Below are 16,639 nucleotides of genomic sequence, written 5' to 3' on the forward strand. Positions count from 1 at the left end.
TTAAAGAGAGAGAGAGAGGGAGAGAGAGGAGAGGAGATAAATATATGTTGTGATTGAAATTTACTCTTGTAGATGTTGATGTAGAATTGTAGAAAAAAAAAAAAAATTTTTAATCAGATATTTTTGTGTAGAAATATCTTTGACAAATTCGGATTCCGAAGGTTTAAGTTTAGTTTAGTTTTTATTACCTTTTTTATTAAGATAAATCAGTAATATTATCTGGATCCTTTTGAGATCTACTTCTCTTTCTAAGTTCTCTCTTTACAGTGGATTCCATGTCTACAGAACGTTCCAATTGAGATTTTGAAAATGCCTTTGAACAACCTATTTGTGGACATTGTGTTTGGGCATTATTTCTAAACATTGAATAGATTGCATCCCTAGAGAACATATGTCCACAGACTGACGATTTTACTGGATGTTCAAATGGTTTCTTGGTGAGTGGGCATATAATATTTACAGATTGAGATGAAAGAACGATATCTTCTTCATCGTCTCCATTTTGGTCACCACCTTCTTGGTCTTGATATGGTTCATCGTGATTTACTTTCTAATAAAGAAAAGGAAAAAGAAGAAGAAAAAGTAGAGATTGCTTGAGAGTTAGTTTGGTGAAAATATGAATAATAATAATAATAATAATAATAATAATAATAATAATAATAATAATAATTGATTGTGTCTTTTTTGAGAAAAGATTACCTACCCATATTTGATGTTTAAGTTCTTTAAACTCTCTATTTTTTCTCAAATTAGCTAATTGTTGAGGTGTAATCTTGCTTTTAATCATTTCAGAATGGGTTATAAACTCTTGAAAGTCTCTCATTTGTGCTACTGCTGCTTGTTGAGCTTGTCCTCTCTTTAGAGATCGAGAGTAGAAATAGATAGAGATGGTATTAGTTATTACTATTTTGTTCTAGTGTTTAATTGATTGTGCGATGTAGTATTTAATAATCTTAAATACATACAATTGCAGCATTTCTACTTTCTATATATTGTCTGAGTGACTGCAAATCAGCTTTGTATGCAGTAATAAAACTATCAATATAAAGTGTCTCTAAAAATGATGTATCTAATTGAGCCATCTATATATATATATATATGATTTGTCAATATTAGCATATAGTAGTAGTTACTAGTCGATTATTAGTCCATATTATTATTATTTACCATATCAGAGGTTTCATCAAATTCAGCAAGAGACAAAGCAGACTGAAGTATATTATATCTCTGATTTTGACTTAGTTGTGCTAATTTATCATAATTTCTTATAAGTTGATCTAGATCTGCTGTGTAAACTTCTCCCATCTTATATTATTGTTGTTATTGTTGTTGAGATCAATCATACGTAAATGAACTCGTTTGGAGGGAAAAAATTTTAAAATACTATTATGATTTTTTTGAATATTTTTACAAACGAACTTCCTTCAATCAGCTGAGAGATGATGATCACACAGATTCACTTCATTTCTTCTATCCTATCTTTCGAAATATAGAGAATAGAGAAGAATGTCATCTTCACCACCAGTTACTGGTAACTTTATCAATAACATGGTAATCGATACTACTCATGCTGCTCCCTTTAATAATAGTGGTGGTCTACCCAACGCTTCTTCCACATCTACATCAACATCAACAAACAACACTAGTTATTTATATCATAAACAACTACACATGCCAACAGGAATAGAGTTTTGTATAAAAGGAAATGTAACTTCAAAAGATACTGTAAACCTCATCGTTGCTAAAACTACCGTCATTCAAATATATTCTATAAAATATGTATGTTAGATATCTATCTATCTATCTATCTATTACTCATCAATATTAATATCATTATTATTTTAAAAAGGAAAAGAATGAACAAACAGAACATCAACAACAACAGAAACAACATAATAGTGAAGAGTCTGATATGTCTTTTCTTGATTCCTCTGATGATGATGATGATAATCAAAAAGATAATAGTAACAATAACAATAATAATAATAATAATAATAATAATATGACGGATCAACAAAAACCATGGTTAGAATTAAATTATGAAAAGAATCTATTTGGAGTGATTGAATCATTGAATTGTGTTAGATTTCCAAATGAAGATAGAGATTGTATTATTCTTACATTTAAAGATGCAAAGTTGTCTATATTGTCATTTAATCAAAACACTCAACAATTGGATATTCATTCGATGCACTATTACGAAAGAAACGAATTCAAGAGTGGAAGAGAGACATTTAGATCTCCTCCCATTCTTAAAATGGACTATCAACAAAGATGTGCTGTCATGTTGTTGTATGATAGACATTTAGTTGTACTACCATTTAGACATACAATGTCTTCTATTTTGGATGAAGAAGACGAATATGAAGAAGAACACATGACCAAGGATAGTAATAATAATAATAATAATAATAATGTCAACGGTAAATCAACAGAATCTTCATCTTCTTCGTTTACTTCAAAAGGAAATCTTAAAGATTCCTATATTATATCATTAAAATCTATTGGTGTTGAAAATGTTAAAGATTTGACATTTCTTCATGGATACTATGAACCTACTCTACTCATTTTACATGAGCCTTCACAAACTTGGACAGCCAGAATTGCCGTTAAAAAGTTGACATCTTGTTTGACTGCTGTCACTCTTAATCTCTCTCAAAAGCAACAATCTATTATTTGGAGTTTTGACCATATGCCCTACAATTGTGAAAAGTTATTATCCGTTCCAGAACCACTTGGAGGATCATTGGTTATAACTCCAAATATAATGTTTTATGTATCACAATCGTCTCGATACGCCCTGGCAACCAATTCCTATGCTCTCATTGACACTACCTCTCCAACTGGTGAACCATTTGCCATACCAATCGATAACTCGTCAACCAATCTTGTTTTTACAATGGATTGTGCAGTCTATTCATTCCTCGAAAAAGATCGTCTCCTTGTTTCTCTTAAAAATGGTGATCTTTTAATCTTTCACCTCATATCTGATGGTAGAAGTGTTCAACGTATCAACATTACAAAGGCTGGTAAAAGTGTTTTATCTTCAAATGTATGTTATCAAAAAAAAAAACCCCCACATTGAACTTATCTTTTTAACTCTTTTTTTTTTTTATTTATTTATTAGATATGTGTTTTATCATCAACATTATTATTTTTAGGATCAAGATTGGGTGATTCTCTATTATTGGAATATACAGAAAAAGTTATTGATGTTGATACAAATAATGTTACCGAAAATTTAGTAAGTTTTAATATATATACCTTGGTTTGTTAACAACCTTTGAGCTAACCAATTCTTTTTTTTTTCTCCTCTTTTTAGAGTAATCCATATAAAAAACAAAAAACATCAGAAGTATTATTTGGAGAGGATGATAATCCGTCAACAAGTATTGCTGAAGAAGAAGATGATGAGGCAGATGCAATTTTTAATAGAAGCAGATACCAAACAAAGTCCTATCAACTCACCATTCGTGATCATATTACCAATATTGGACCAATCAGCGATATGATCACTGGTATCTCTTATGAATCAAACAAGGGAGAAAATGAAGAAAATGAGGTAGATCATACTAGCAGCAGAAATGGTAAATCCTCTGGTAACGCAGTCAACTTGGCATCAATTGCAGATCGCGATTATGAATTGGTTACCTGTTCTGGTCATGGTAAAAATGGAGCCATTACAATTCTTCAGAAAAATGTTCGTCCCGATATGATCATCTCTTTTGAATTGTCTGGTGTCAAACAAGCATGGACTTTGTACTATGATCCTGAACAATCATCTTCAAAGAACAAAAAGAGACATCTGGAAATAGGACAAGAACAAGAAAACGAGGAGGAGGAGGAAGATATAAACTGGCACAGTTATCTTGTTTTGTCACAAGAAAAAAATACTTTAATCTTCCACACTGCTCAAGAATTAAAAGAGGTTGCTACCCTTTCAAACCCCACAGTTTTGGCTGCCAACCTGTTTAACAACAAACGATTGGTATTCATTCACCCCACTAGTATCAAGGTGATGAATGGACATTCATCTGTCACTCAAGAGATCAAACAATCACCAATTAAATATGCCTATGTTTGTGACCCCTACATTTTGCTCCACCACCAAGACGGAAATATATCCTTGTACAAGGGTAACCCAAAGGATCTCACAATCTCCAAATTAGATATACCATTCAATTCAAGCAAAACAACATCAATTATGACTTGCTCATTATTTATTGATCTTAACCCAATTAGCAATTGGTGGACATTCAAAAAATCAAACAATCAAGCAGGTGACATTTATCTTTTGATATTGGATAGCAATTATACTTTAAATATTTATCTAGCAAGTGACCCAACAACACCCATATTTACAACCAATCATTTTAATAAGGAATTGGATATTCTTTTAAATTATAATAATAATCAACAACAACAACAACAACAAAATATTCAAACTAATAATTTAAATTTTAAAGAGATATCAATCCATTATTTAAGTGATTCTATTTGGTCAGTTCCATATTTGGTAGCAATTAATGAATATGATCAAATTTATTTGTACAGAGGTTTCAAAAATGAAAAAAATGAAATTAGTTTTAAGAAAATTGTCAATGATGTTTATCAAGAACTACCTCTTGAACAACCAATGCCAACAACAACAACTAGTAACAACAACAATGTTAAAGAAAAAAAGAAATCATCCTCATCTTCTTCATCCTCCTCTACAGCAACTTCTTCATCGACACCATCTTCAACAACAATCATTAATTTCAATGTTGAAATGAACAGAAGAAGAATCATTCCATTTTCAAATATAGGAAACAAGAGAGGTATTTTTGTTTCTGGTGTCAGTACTCCGATTTGGATATTCAGTGAAAAGAACTTCCCTCGTATTCACCCAATGAAACAACAACAACAAACTACTTCCTCTTCTTCTTCCTCTTCCTCTTCATCTAAAAGACCAATTACAACATTTACTACCTTTCATAATATAAACTGTAAACATGGTTTTATCTATTTTGATCATACTGGTATGTTGTGTATTTGTAGATTACCAGATGGTACAAACTATGAAAATGAATGGCCTATTCGCAAATTGGCCATTCGTATGACTTGTCACAAGATATCATACCATCCCGTCCAAAAATGTTATGTATTGGTACTCAGTTATCCACAAGCACCACAAAGCGATGAAGATGAACAAGAGGAACAAGAAAGAGAACTTTTAAAGAAACCATTGGTGCTAGAGGAAAAGTATCAGTTGAAATTGATCGATCCTGCAAACAATTGGAATATTATCGATTCATTTTCACTTGCCGAAAAGGAAACCGTTTTATGTTCCAAGATTATCTATCTACGTCATGCCGATGAAAGTGATATTATCCCTAAACTTAAACCTTTTGTTATTGTAGGCACTGCTTACACTCATGGTGAGGATACAGTTTGTAAAGGTCGTATTTTAATTTTCGAAATCGTATCTCATCGTAATCAATTCAATACGGCAACTTCAAAATCTACAACAACAACAACAACAACAACAACAGCTACAACAAATACAGAAGAGAATAATAATCAAGAACAACAACAAGATAAAGAAGAACAAGATGAAGAAGGAAAACCAAAAAAAGATACCGAATCAGCTGATGAAAAACCAAAGGTAGAAGAGGAAGAAGAAGAAGAAGAAAAAGAACAAGATGAATCACCAGACCAGAAGATAGAAACAGAGGAATTACAACCACAACTACAAAAACGTCTCAATTTATTATATGAAAAGGACCAAAAAGGACCAGTTACATCGATAGCTGGTTTGAACGGTTTATTGATCATGTCAATTGGCCCAAAGATGATTGTAAATAACTTTTCAAGTGGATCACTCATTGGTTTGGCTTTTTATGATACACAAATTTTCATTGTCAGTTTAAATACTGTCAAGAATTATATTCTAGTTGGCGATATGTTTAAGAGTATTAGTTTCTTTAAATTAAAAGTTTGTATTATTGTATAAAAATAATCGTAAAGTTATCAATGAATCAATTCTAATCCATCATTCTAATTCATTCATTTCTCAATATACATATTTAGCAAAAGAAAAATATTATTTTATTGGGTAAAGACTATGAAGAAGTTTCAACATATTCAAGTGATTTTATTGTTGATGAAAAGAAACTATCGATGGTCTTGTCAGATGCAAACAGAAATATTAGAATGTTTTCATTTGATCCAAGTGACCCAGAGAGTAGAGCCGGTCAAATGCTCCTGGCAAAATCATCATTCCACATTGGTGAACTCAACAACAAGTTTGTTAGAATTCCAATGAAAAATACAAACTATGATAATAATAGTAGTAGTAGTAGTATCATTGTAAATGATAAACATTTACTTTTCTATGGTACACTTGGAGGAGGGATCAATCTATTGATGCCAATCAACAAGAGATTCCATGAAATTCTACATGCTCTAGAGACAAAGTTAATGCATAGAGGACAAACTGCTGGTTTGAATCCACGAGGTTTCAGATACGGACATCATGTCAACAACACATTGGGACATCTTCACAATCAATATGTTGTCGACGGAGATTTACTCACTAAATTCCAATCATTATCACCAGATGATGCCAAACAATTGGCAACCTCTATTGGATCAACTACACCCATCATATTGGATCTATTAAATCAATTACATCAATCCTATAATTGGTTCTAGAGAGAATTAAATCAAAATAAATTAAATTAAATTAAATTAAAAAGATCATTATCTCGGTATAGGGTTTTCAAAATATTTTTTTTTGTAAACATCACCATCATTGTTTATTATCAGTTTCGGTTGAGTGATGCAATGGATCTATTAACACAATTACAAGATAAATTAGATCATCTATTTTTAGTATTCGGTACATGTATAGGTGTTCTTCAAAGAGATGCACCTCCATCCTCTTTTAGTGAAGTTATGAACAATCAACCACCACAACTTACACAAGAACAATTAACAAATGCTGATAATTGGAATAGTCAAACAAAACATATGGCTCTACAAGTATGCTATAGATAGATAGATAGATAGAAAGAAAGAGAAAGAGATAGAGAGAGAGATAGAGAGAGAACATTATTAACAATAGAGATCTCTATTAGGTAATTGAAACAACAAAATTGATTGAGTCAATCATAGAATCACTACCAGGATTTCAGAGAACAGAGAATGAACAATATCAAAGACTAAAGGCTCTCAATCATGAATCAAAACTATTACAACAACAGTTACAAGATAAAGAGAATGAAAATGGTAGGTGGAATCTTTCTATTTTGAAAAGAAAAAAAAGAAAAAGATCAACTTACTTTTCACTTTTCAATCTCTATCACACACATACATACACAGTTATCATGTTACAACAAGTAAAAGAGGCGATAAGAATGCTTTCAGATGAAACAAACAGCAGATCTTCAACAAACAACAACAAAGACCACGACAAAATGGATTTATAGACACCATGTGGGAATTCCTTTTTGATCAGATCTGTTTGTAGATCAATCACCAAAACAAGTAAACCCTCTAACCACCAACCAGAGTACATAGAACTATGTGGCCATTCACTAGATTGAGGGCCACATCCGACAGCAGTGCGCACTGAAACAAGTTGTACAACTTTTCGTTGGAATCGGGCGTTGATGTTGTGGATCTGTTGGAGAATCTGGCACAACCGACACATAAATAAAAAAAAGTTTTGTTTCGAAGCCTCCACTTTGCGCCTCTCGAATCATCACAAACAGATAATCTTGTAGCAGTATTAGTTGTAGTATTAGTAGTTTGTTTGTAGTATTAGTATTCCAAGTAGTTAGTAATAGTAATAAAATAGAATGGGATGGGACAAATTCCAACAACAACGAACAACAACAAAGTGGAACCACCATGGTAGTAGTGGTAATAGTGGTGGTGGTTACTTTTCACAAAGTAAATCGATTCTTTATCAACTATTTAAACACTTTTACATGGACACTAGATCGATGGCATTGTTGAGAGTACTCATGTCATTCATATTGTTGATAGATTTAAAGAGAAGAGCTACTGAAGCATCACTGCACTATAGTACATGGGGTGAATATCCTGTACAACTGTCATTGATAGAAAGTAGATTCTCTCTTTACAACTTTAATCAATCTACTATATTTGTATTAGTAATGATGACATTGAATGCAATCACTGTCATTTCAATGTTGATTGGCTACAAAACAAGATTGTCTACCTTTTTGTCATACATCCTTCTCACTTCGGTTCAAAATAGAAATTATTTCCTACTCGATGGTTCAGATGATTACACTAGATGTATGCTTATTTGGTGTATCTTTCTTCCATGGGGTAATCAATATTCAATCGATTCAATTCTATTAAAATTATCAAACAACAAATTAAATCATCAAAATAATTTAAACTCTTTATCAATCGTAGAGATTATCATTGATGATAATAATAATAATAATAATAATAATAACATTGATAACAACAACAACAATAATAATAATGATACTACCATTCAAAAACAACAACAACAAAAACAAAAACAACAACAACAATATCAATATGTATCAATTGCAACTGTTGGTTTTTTAGTACAATTTACCTGTATATATTTATTCACTGCAATACTAAAAGATGGAGTAGAATGGCATGTTACCTATGACTCTGTCTACTATGCCGTCAGTCTAAAAGAGTTTTCTCATGGAATATCTGCTTTTTTGATTCAATTTCCAAACTTTATGAGATTTCTATCAAGAGTATGTTTAATAGATATATGCATATATAAATATATTAATACTAACATTTCAATATATATATATATTGTTTTAGTTTACATTAATATTTGAATACGTAGGACCTATTCTAATGGTTTGTCCATTATTTAATTCATTTTTTAGAATGGTATCTATACTAGGATTCATTGGAATGCACATTGGATTTGGTATTTGTCTCAATTTATTCCTATTTATTTTTATACCAATCGTCTGTGTTGCTGCAATGTTACCATCAATCTTTTGGGATATTGTATTCAAATATTTAAATTCAAAAAACAATAATGATAGACATTCTCTAAAGGTATAAAAAATATTTATTTATTATTTTATTTGGTCCACTAATTATTATTATTATTATTATTATTATTATTATTATTATTTTCAACAACATAGATCTATTATGACAATGCACAAAAAGGAACAGAATTTAGTTTGAATTGTTTCAAAGAATTCTTTTTATTACCTCAAACGCCTATCATTTCATATGGAGGCACCACTACAACAACAACAACAACGACAACATTGTCATCAATTGCTCAACAAAATAAGAATAGTTATTATGTAGAGTTGCAAGGTGATAAATATTATGAATACGATGCATTTATCGTTCTTTGTTCACAATCTCCTCTGTTATGGCCATTGGAGAGATTATTAAATAATAGATTATCGGAAAGAATACTTTCTAAACTTTTATTATCATTTATTGTATGTAATATATATAAAACCAATCCAATTTATTGTGATTATTATTGGTTTACTAATTAATTTAAAAGTTTATAATTAAATTGATAGGAATTGATTTTAACAAAGTAAAAGAAAAAGAATTAATAGATGGATCATCATCATCATCAACCACAACAACAACAACAACAACAACTATCAACCAAAAGACTAATAATAATAATAATAATATATATGAATGGTTATTGATATTATTTTCATTGTGGTTATTAATATTTACACCATTGGTCAATATACTAAAGATGCAAAAGACAGCTATTCCATTTCACCCGTTGGTCATATTTGTTGGTATAGATCAAAATTGGAGTATGTTTGCACCTAATCCTCCTAAATATAGTAATTGGATGGCGGTAGATGCATCTTTTCAACATCAAGAGGAATATGATTTCTTTAATGATCGTGATTTTAAAGATTACAAAGAGAATCCAATCTATCCATTTGTGACAACACAAAGACAAAGAAACTTTATGATGGGTGTATTGTATCAAGAAGAACTTAGACTAAGCTTTGGAAGATATCAATGCAGGAAATACAATATCTATGAACCATCTAAAGAGTTGGGAAGATTAAAATCATTCAAGATTCATGCCATACAACATACTACTCCTTCATTGGGTTCTGACATTCAAAATGAATTTAGAACTCAAATGATTTGGGCTCATACTTGTTGACACAATACCTTATCTTTATTTATAATAATAAATAATATTAATAATATTAATAATAATAATCACCACACAAGCTCGTAAATTTTTATTTAATATTTAATTTAATTTATTTTTTTTTGTGTTCGCATTAACTTTAATGCATTGAAGTTCTTGGGTAGCTCATCTTTTTTTTTTTTTAGATTAGATATATATTATATTATATTATTTATCAAATAATGTCAACAACAGGAAAGACTATTACATGTAAAGCAGCAGTTTGTTGGGAAGCAAAGAAACCATTTGTGATTGAAGATGTAGAGGTTGAAGCACCAAAGGCTGGTGAAGTTCGTGTAAAGATATTGGCATCTGGTGTATGTCATACCGATGCTTACACTCACGGTGGATTAGACCCAGAAGGTATATTCCCTGTCATCTTTGGACACGAAGGTGGAGGTATCGTTGAGAGTGTAGGTGAAGGTGTCACTAGTGTAAAGGTTGGTGATCACGTCATTCCACTCTACATACCAGAGTGCGGTAAATGTAAATTCTGTACAAGTGGAAAGACAAACTTGTGTTCTGTCATTAGAATCTCTCAAGGAAAGGGTCTCATGCCAGATGGAACAAGCAGATTCAAATGTAAAGGTCAAACTATCTATCATTTTATGGGTACCTCTACCTTTTCAGAGTACACTGTACTTCCAGAGATCTCGGTCGCTGTCATTCGTCAAGATGCACCATTGGAAAAGGTCTGTCTATTGGGTTGTGGTATCACTACTGGTTATGGTGCCGTATTAAATACTGCAAAGGTTGAAGAGGGTAGCACTGTTGCTGTATTTGGTTTGGGTGCTGTTGGTTTGGCTGTATGTAACAAAACAAATTTAAAACAAACAAATACAAATTAATAATCTAATAATTTAATGCTATTTGTAGGCTATTCTTGGTTGTGTTGAAGCAAAGGCAAAAAGAATTATTGGTATTGATATTAATGAAGACAAATTTGAAAAAGGTGAATATCAAGAAAGAAGAAGAAGAAGAAAAGGAAGAAGAAAATTGAAGAAGAGAAATCGTCAACGGTGAACTTACTTTTTTGTTGTTATATTTCTAGCAAAGGAATTTGGATGTACTGAATTTATCAACCCAACCAAATTGGAAAAACCAGTTCAACAATACTTGGTAGATGTTACAGATGGAGGTGTTGACTTTTCATTTGAATGTATTGGTAATGTTGATGTGATGAGAGCAGCATTAGAGTGCTGTCACAAGGGTTGGGGTGTAAGTACCATTATTGGTGTTGCCCCAGCTGGAAAAGAAATTTCAACTCGTCCATTCCAATTGGTCACTGGACGTGTATGGAAGGGTTCTGCTTTTGGTGGTTGCAAAGGAAAGAGTCAATTACCAGGTATCGTAGACAAGTACATGAACAAGTCACTCAAGGTCGACGAATTCATCACTCATCAATTTGAATTAAAGGATATAAATGAAGCTTTCCATGCACTACATGAAGGAAAGACTATTAGATCAATCATTAATTTTAAACACCAATAAATCAAATCAACCAACCAAAACCAACTCTAAAGGTTTGGGTTTATTGTTTTTAAATTAAGTAAACGTTTATTATTATTAGTGGTTTAGACTACTTTTAATGCTACATGTGGTTCTGGAGGTGATTGAACGATAATCTTGTCCGAAGCTTTGATACTACCACCCTTGAGTACTATAGCCATGATACCAGACTTTCTTACAATGATCTCACCTTGTTCATCACGAAGACGACATGCCTCTAATAAATCACTTTCCAATTTCGATAGTTGAGGGCATGGATTACGAAGTCCAGTAATTTCCAATACAACATCATTTATAGTTAATGTAGTACCGAGTGGGAGATTGATTAGATCGATACCAACCGTTGTAATGTTCTCACCCATTTGACCAGGTAAACAACCCTTTACAAAACCTTTCCCTTTGAGTTCTTGTTGGAATTCTTGTGAAATGAGATGTACCTGTCTAAGATTAGGTTGATTTGGGTTTACTTTGACTCTTGAAAGATGTTGAACATTCTAATTAAAAGAAAAATAAATATATAAGCAAGGAGGAGGAGGAATAGGAAGAGAGAAGAAGAAGAAAGTTGTATGCTATTTAGAACAATATACCTCACCAAAATGACAATCACCTAGTACACCTCTACCCTCGATCAATGTGATCGAGTCTACAACATCTTTACTAAAGTGATGTTCTTTACTCTGACTGACTGCTACAACTGACATTTCTCAAATACTAACAACTATATATAGTGTTTATTAGTTTTGATGGACCGATCGACTTGGTATAATTAATCATTGTTTTAGAGAACTTGTTGCAAAAAAAAAAAAAAAAATCAAATAATTACATGATCAACTTGTTCTTATATTAATATCTAAACACATCTGAATACATTTTAAGTTTAAAGTGTAGAGATATTCTTTGGTCCTTGAATTTCTCAAAAAAATAAGATTGTAATTTTTTTTTTTTTTTTTTTTTTAATTTTTAATAAATTTTATTTTTGGGTTGGTTCAAAAAAAAAAAGTATACTTTTTTTATTATCACACTTTTATTATTATCGAGTAATACAAAAATGTATCGAAATTTATTTGTTGGAAGGAATACAGTACCTGCACCTGCTCCTTTTCAGCAGCAGCAACAGCAACAGCAACAACAACAGCAGCTGCAACAGCAACAATCACCACATGAACAGTTTCATCATTTATATCAGCAACAACATCAATACTATCAACAACAGCAACAACAGCAGCAACATCAACAACAACAACAACAACAACAACAACAACAACAACAATCACCTCCCCCACCTACTACATACCAACAACAACAACAACAACAACAACAACCAAATGTAAACAACAGAGGTCATAATACATTAGACTCTAACATTTATTGCAAGAATAATCCACCACAAAAAGATGATAATATTTATAGAAAGGCAGAACAATTGGGCCATGGTAGCTTTGGTGCAGTCTATGCAGTCAATGACCAAAAAGGAAACAAATATGCTGCAAAGATATTGAATCTTTCATCATACACTAAATATTCTGGTGCCACAAAGTACATCACTGGAGAATTTGAGATATTGGTACGTCTGCAACAGTATCAACATCCATACATTGTAAACCTACACGAAGTACTCGATATCTATGCCTACATATTTGAGTATTGTAATCGTGGTACACTAGAACAGTATCTTGGTCACAATCCATTCCTAAGTGAAGGTGTATTAAAGGTTATCTTTTCTCAGATGGTGAGTGCCATTCAATTCCTACACAAGTTTCCAATTGTTCATCGTGACATTAAACTTTCAAATGTTTTGGTTCATGAAAGAAATGGTAAAATTGTTTTTAAATGTATGTTTAAAAAAAAAATATATATATATATCAAATTGGTACTAAATATTATCTCTTTTACCATATTATTAGTATCTGATTTTGGATTCAGTAAATTATTAACAATGCAAGAGAATGCAATGTCAAGAGTTGGTACTCAACTTTATATGGCTCCAGAAATAACCAAGGGTAGATACGATGAAAGTGTAGATATCTATTCTCTCGGTGTATTATTCTATATGCTCGCTAAAAAGAGATCTGAAAACATTGATCAACAAATTCAAGCTTCTCAAGTGTATGTTACAATGAAACCAATTATTATCAAGGATCTTAAATTAATCGATTAACCCATTTTATTTTATTTTATTTCATTTACTATTCTAGTGATGCATTAGAATTTGTTTCAAATGATTTTAAAACATTGATCAAGAGTATGATTGAAAAAGATCACACAAAGCGTATCAGTCTACAAGATATTATCAATGGTGATTGGTTAATGAGCAGAATCGTTCCATTAGACTTTTTCTCATCAAATCAAGAACAAAAGTTTAAATCTCATTCAATTCTTATCAGAGATTTATATACATTATGGTATGATAATAATCAATCCAAAATATCGATAGTTTTATTAATTTGTTTTTTTTTTAATAGTCACGAAAGATATGATAGTTTTGAACAAAAGTATGGTTATTCATTAAAGGGTAAAATACTATTTGTAACCTATATGGATTCCTCTGATCTTCATCCATTCCCAAGAGGTCTCGTTGATAAACATATTAGATCAATCTATACTATTGAAAAGGTTTATTGTTTCGATATCAATAATATTTCTACTCTTCAATTGCCACCATACCGATCTTTGACTAAATTCTCTACAAAAGATGTCATGGAATTAAAAGATTATGGTGATTTACAAGGAATATCTGATCAAATCAAAGAAGAACATGTATGTTTATTATTAAATATATATATATATATATATATATTAATTCTCTCTCTATTTTTAATTAACAAATTATTTATTTAACAAAACAGAACAAAATCCAAGATATTAGTAATATTATTGAAACTGTTAAAAGTATTTTATTTAGAGCAGATGAATATTCTTTGGTATATAGTTCACTTAAATCCTATTACCAATCTAGAATGTAAATATCATTATTATTATTTTTAATCCAAAAACATTGTTAACATTTATTTTTATTTTTTATTTTTAGTGAAAGTAACGAAGTTAAATCTACCATTGCAAAGTTAAAGAATTATTCAGAAAAGTATAAACCAAATTCAAAGTTGTATGACCAAATCAAGGAGCTTAAAATGGTTTCAATTGAATCTGGTGAAGATAGTAAAGAACTATTCATTGATCATCTTCCCCCTTTTATCAAAGGTTTCTTAAACAATGATATGAACTCTCTCTATAGTATGTTTTTAAACAAAAACAAAAACAAAGAATTGATTGTAAACCTTTTCCAACTCACACATCCCCCTTTTTTATTTTTTAGATGAATTCAAGAATAGTGAAACTGTATTACAAGGTTCCAAGAAATATTTTGAAGATTTTAGAAAATTGTAAGCAACTTTTTTAAATACAACTATAGTATAGATTATATTAATTATCCCTTTTTTTTTTTTTTTTTTTAGGTTATCACATTCTTTTGAAGATTTAAAGAGAATCCAAGAAAACCATGACAATGTCAAGTTAATGTTGGAAACCAATTTGAAAACCATTGATCCAACCTCTTCTTTTTGTCTTATTTTCAACAGTGAACAATTGTTTAAAGAATCCAACCAATCATTTAATGCAACCTGTAAATTATATGAAAAACTTGGACATGCACTCAATGGTGATCTCAAACAGATAGATGGTCATTTGTCACATATTCTAAGACTATTGTCATCGTTGGACAGCATGGTCAAGATTCCTTCCCAAATGTTTGAATCTGTCGATTTGATGGACGAGATTGCCAAGATCCCAGAGTACCACCAAGCCTATCAAAATGAAGTAAAAAGAAGATGTCAGTTTAGTCAATCATTTGGTCAACATCGTGAAAAGGTTGCCCTAGAGTTTCACTCTCTCCTCAAGGGCGAACTTGAACAACAAACTAGCTTTGATTCAATCAAACGTCCACAGTATTTTGTACAGAGATTTGCAGAATTCTCTTTTGACAATCCCCTCGCTCGATTCTTGCCTCAAGGTGATGAACTCAATGTCACCGAGCTCATCATTCGCGAAGGATTTGTCAACATTATCGAGAATGATATTGTCTCTCAACTATCAACAGATAAAATGGATCTCATTCGTCGCAATGATACTCTTTACAATGAAAATCAATCTCTCAAATCAAGTTTGATACAACAACAACAACAACAACAACAACAACACAAAGATAGTGGAACTGTAATTCATAACAACACAGGTGCTGCTGTAGATGTTGCCACCTCCACCAACTCTACCGGAACAGGAATATTCCTTGGCCAAAAACAAGAATCTTCTTCTTCTTCTTCTTCTTTAGAGATTCAAAATCTTAGACAAGAGATTGAAAAGTTGAACCAAGAGAAAAAGCAGCTTGGTGATCGTCTGACTAAAAAGAAGACCAAATCATCTGCACTTAAAAGTTATACGACAGAATTAAACAAGTACGTTGACCAACTTGAAGTCAGTGGCAAAGAAAAAGATGAAAAGGTTTTAAAATTGGAAGAGCAATGGGATCACGAGAAAAAAGAGAGAGAGGTTAACTTTAACAGCCAAAGTAGTTTCAAGACTGCTGAAATTAGTGAACTAGTTTTGAAACTTGAAATGATGAACAGAAGAGTTCAAGATCGTGAACAAAGTATCGTTGAACATCAAGACACTATGCAAAAACAAAAGCACGAAATTCAAAGTCTTGAAGCAATGTTACATATGTTGACAGCAGAACAACACCTACTTCAACAACAATTACAAAGACAACAAAATAATTAATTAATTAACCATTATATCATAGACCTTCATTTCTTGTAAAATATATCTTTTAATGTCTGTGCAAAAAAATAAAATAAAATAATTTGTTTTTAACTTCACCATGAGTTGATCTTTTTCAGGTGCTGGTATATCTATTTC

The 16,639-nt window shown here is 31.3% G+C and overlaps 7 protein-coding genes across 7 annotated transcripts; 5 read left to right on the forward strand and 2 right to left on the reverse strand.

Moving 5' to 3' along the window:
- Positions 1 to 196: 196 nt before the first annotated feature.
- Positions 197 to 1,305, reverse strand: DFA_11036 (uncharacterized protein; the record flags this gene model as incomplete). Its single annotated transcript, XM_004349924.1, has 4 exons — positions 197 to 550; positions 704 to 913; positions 966 to 1,082; positions 1,168 to 1,305. The coding sequence occupies 4 exons, from the start codon at positions 1,303 to 1,305 to the stop codon at positions 197 to 199; spliced, it is 819 nt and encodes a 272-aa protein (XP_004349974.1).
- A 201-nt stretch (positions 1,306 to 1,506) lies between these two features.
- On the forward strand, positions 1,507 to 6,696 carry cpsf1 (CPSF domain-containing protein; the record flags this gene model as incomplete). Its single annotated transcript, XM_004349925.1, has 5 exons — positions 1,507 to 1,779; positions 1,850 to 3,052; positions 3,128 to 3,244; positions 3,323 to 5,989; positions 6,073 to 6,696. The coding sequence occupies 5 exons, from the start codon at positions 1,507 to 1,509 to the stop codon at positions 6,694 to 6,696; spliced, it is 4,884 nt and encodes a 1,627-aa protein (XP_004349975.1).
- A 132-nt stretch (positions 6,697 to 6,828) lies between these two features.
- med21 (putative mediator complex subunit 21) lies at positions 6,829 to 7,563 on the forward strand (the record flags this gene model as incomplete). Its single annotated transcript, XM_004349926.1, has 3 exons — positions 6,829 to 7,026; positions 7,122 to 7,272; positions 7,502 to 7,563. The coding sequence occupies 3 exons, from the start codon at positions 6,829 to 6,831 to the stop codon at positions 7,561 to 7,563; spliced, it is 411 nt and encodes a 136-aa protein (XP_004349976.1).
- A 281-nt stretch (positions 7,564 to 7,844) lies between these two features.
- DFA_11039 (uncharacterized protein) lies at positions 7,845 to 10,189 on the forward strand (the record flags this gene model as incomplete). Its single annotated transcript, XM_004349927.1, has 4 exons — positions 7,845 to 8,759; positions 8,833 to 9,078; positions 9,171 to 9,482; positions 9,551 to 10,189. 4 exons carry the CDS (start codon positions 7,845 to 7,847, stop codon positions 10,187 to 10,189), a joined length of 2,112 nt encoding a protein of 703 aa, XP_004349977.1.
- A 212-nt stretch (positions 10,190 to 10,401) lies between these two features.
- On the forward strand, positions 10,402 to 11,710 carry adh5 (zinc-containing alcohol dehydrogenase; the record flags this gene model as incomplete). Its single annotated transcript, XM_004349928.1, has 3 exons — positions 10,402 to 11,025; positions 11,096 to 11,171; positions 11,271 to 11,710. The coding sequence occupies 3 exons, from the start codon at positions 10,402 to 10,404 to the stop codon at positions 11,708 to 11,710; spliced, it is 1,140 nt and encodes a 379-aa protein (XP_004349978.1).
- Positions 11,711 to 11,793: 83 nt separating this feature from the next.
- Positions 11,794 to 12,429, reverse strand: DFA_11041 (MOSC domain-containing protein; the record flags this gene model as incomplete). The annotated part of the gene is made up of 2 exons (XM_004349929.1): positions 11,794 to 12,222; positions 12,316 to 12,429. 2 exons carry the CDS (start codon positions 12,427 to 12,429, stop codon positions 11,794 to 11,796), a joined length of 543 nt encoding a protein of 180 aa, XP_004349979.1.
- A 347-nt stretch (positions 12,430 to 12,776) lies between these two features.
- DFA_11042 (uncharacterized protein) lies at positions 12,777 to 16,501 on the forward strand (the record flags this gene model as incomplete). Its single annotated transcript, XM_004349930.1, has 8 exons — positions 12,777 to 13,560; positions 13,633 to 13,834; positions 13,924 to 14,130; positions 14,191 to 14,485; positions 14,575 to 14,687; positions 14,757 to 14,959; positions 15,042 to 15,108; positions 15,181 to 16,501. 8 exons carry the CDS (start codon positions 12,777 to 12,779, stop codon positions 16,499 to 16,501), a joined length of 3,192 nt encoding a protein of 1,063 aa, XP_004349980.1.
- Between the last annotated feature and the right edge of the window lie 138 nt (positions 16,502 to 16,639).

This window comes from Cavenderia fasciculata (genome assembly GCF_000203815.1).
Source record: "Cavenderia fasciculata unplaced genomic scaffold Scf_EUAJFUG02HR96I-5, whole genome shotgun sequence".
Classification (NCBI taxonomy): Eukaryota; Evosea; class Eumycetozoa; order Acytosteliales; family Cavenderiaceae; genus Cavenderia; species Cavenderia fasciculata.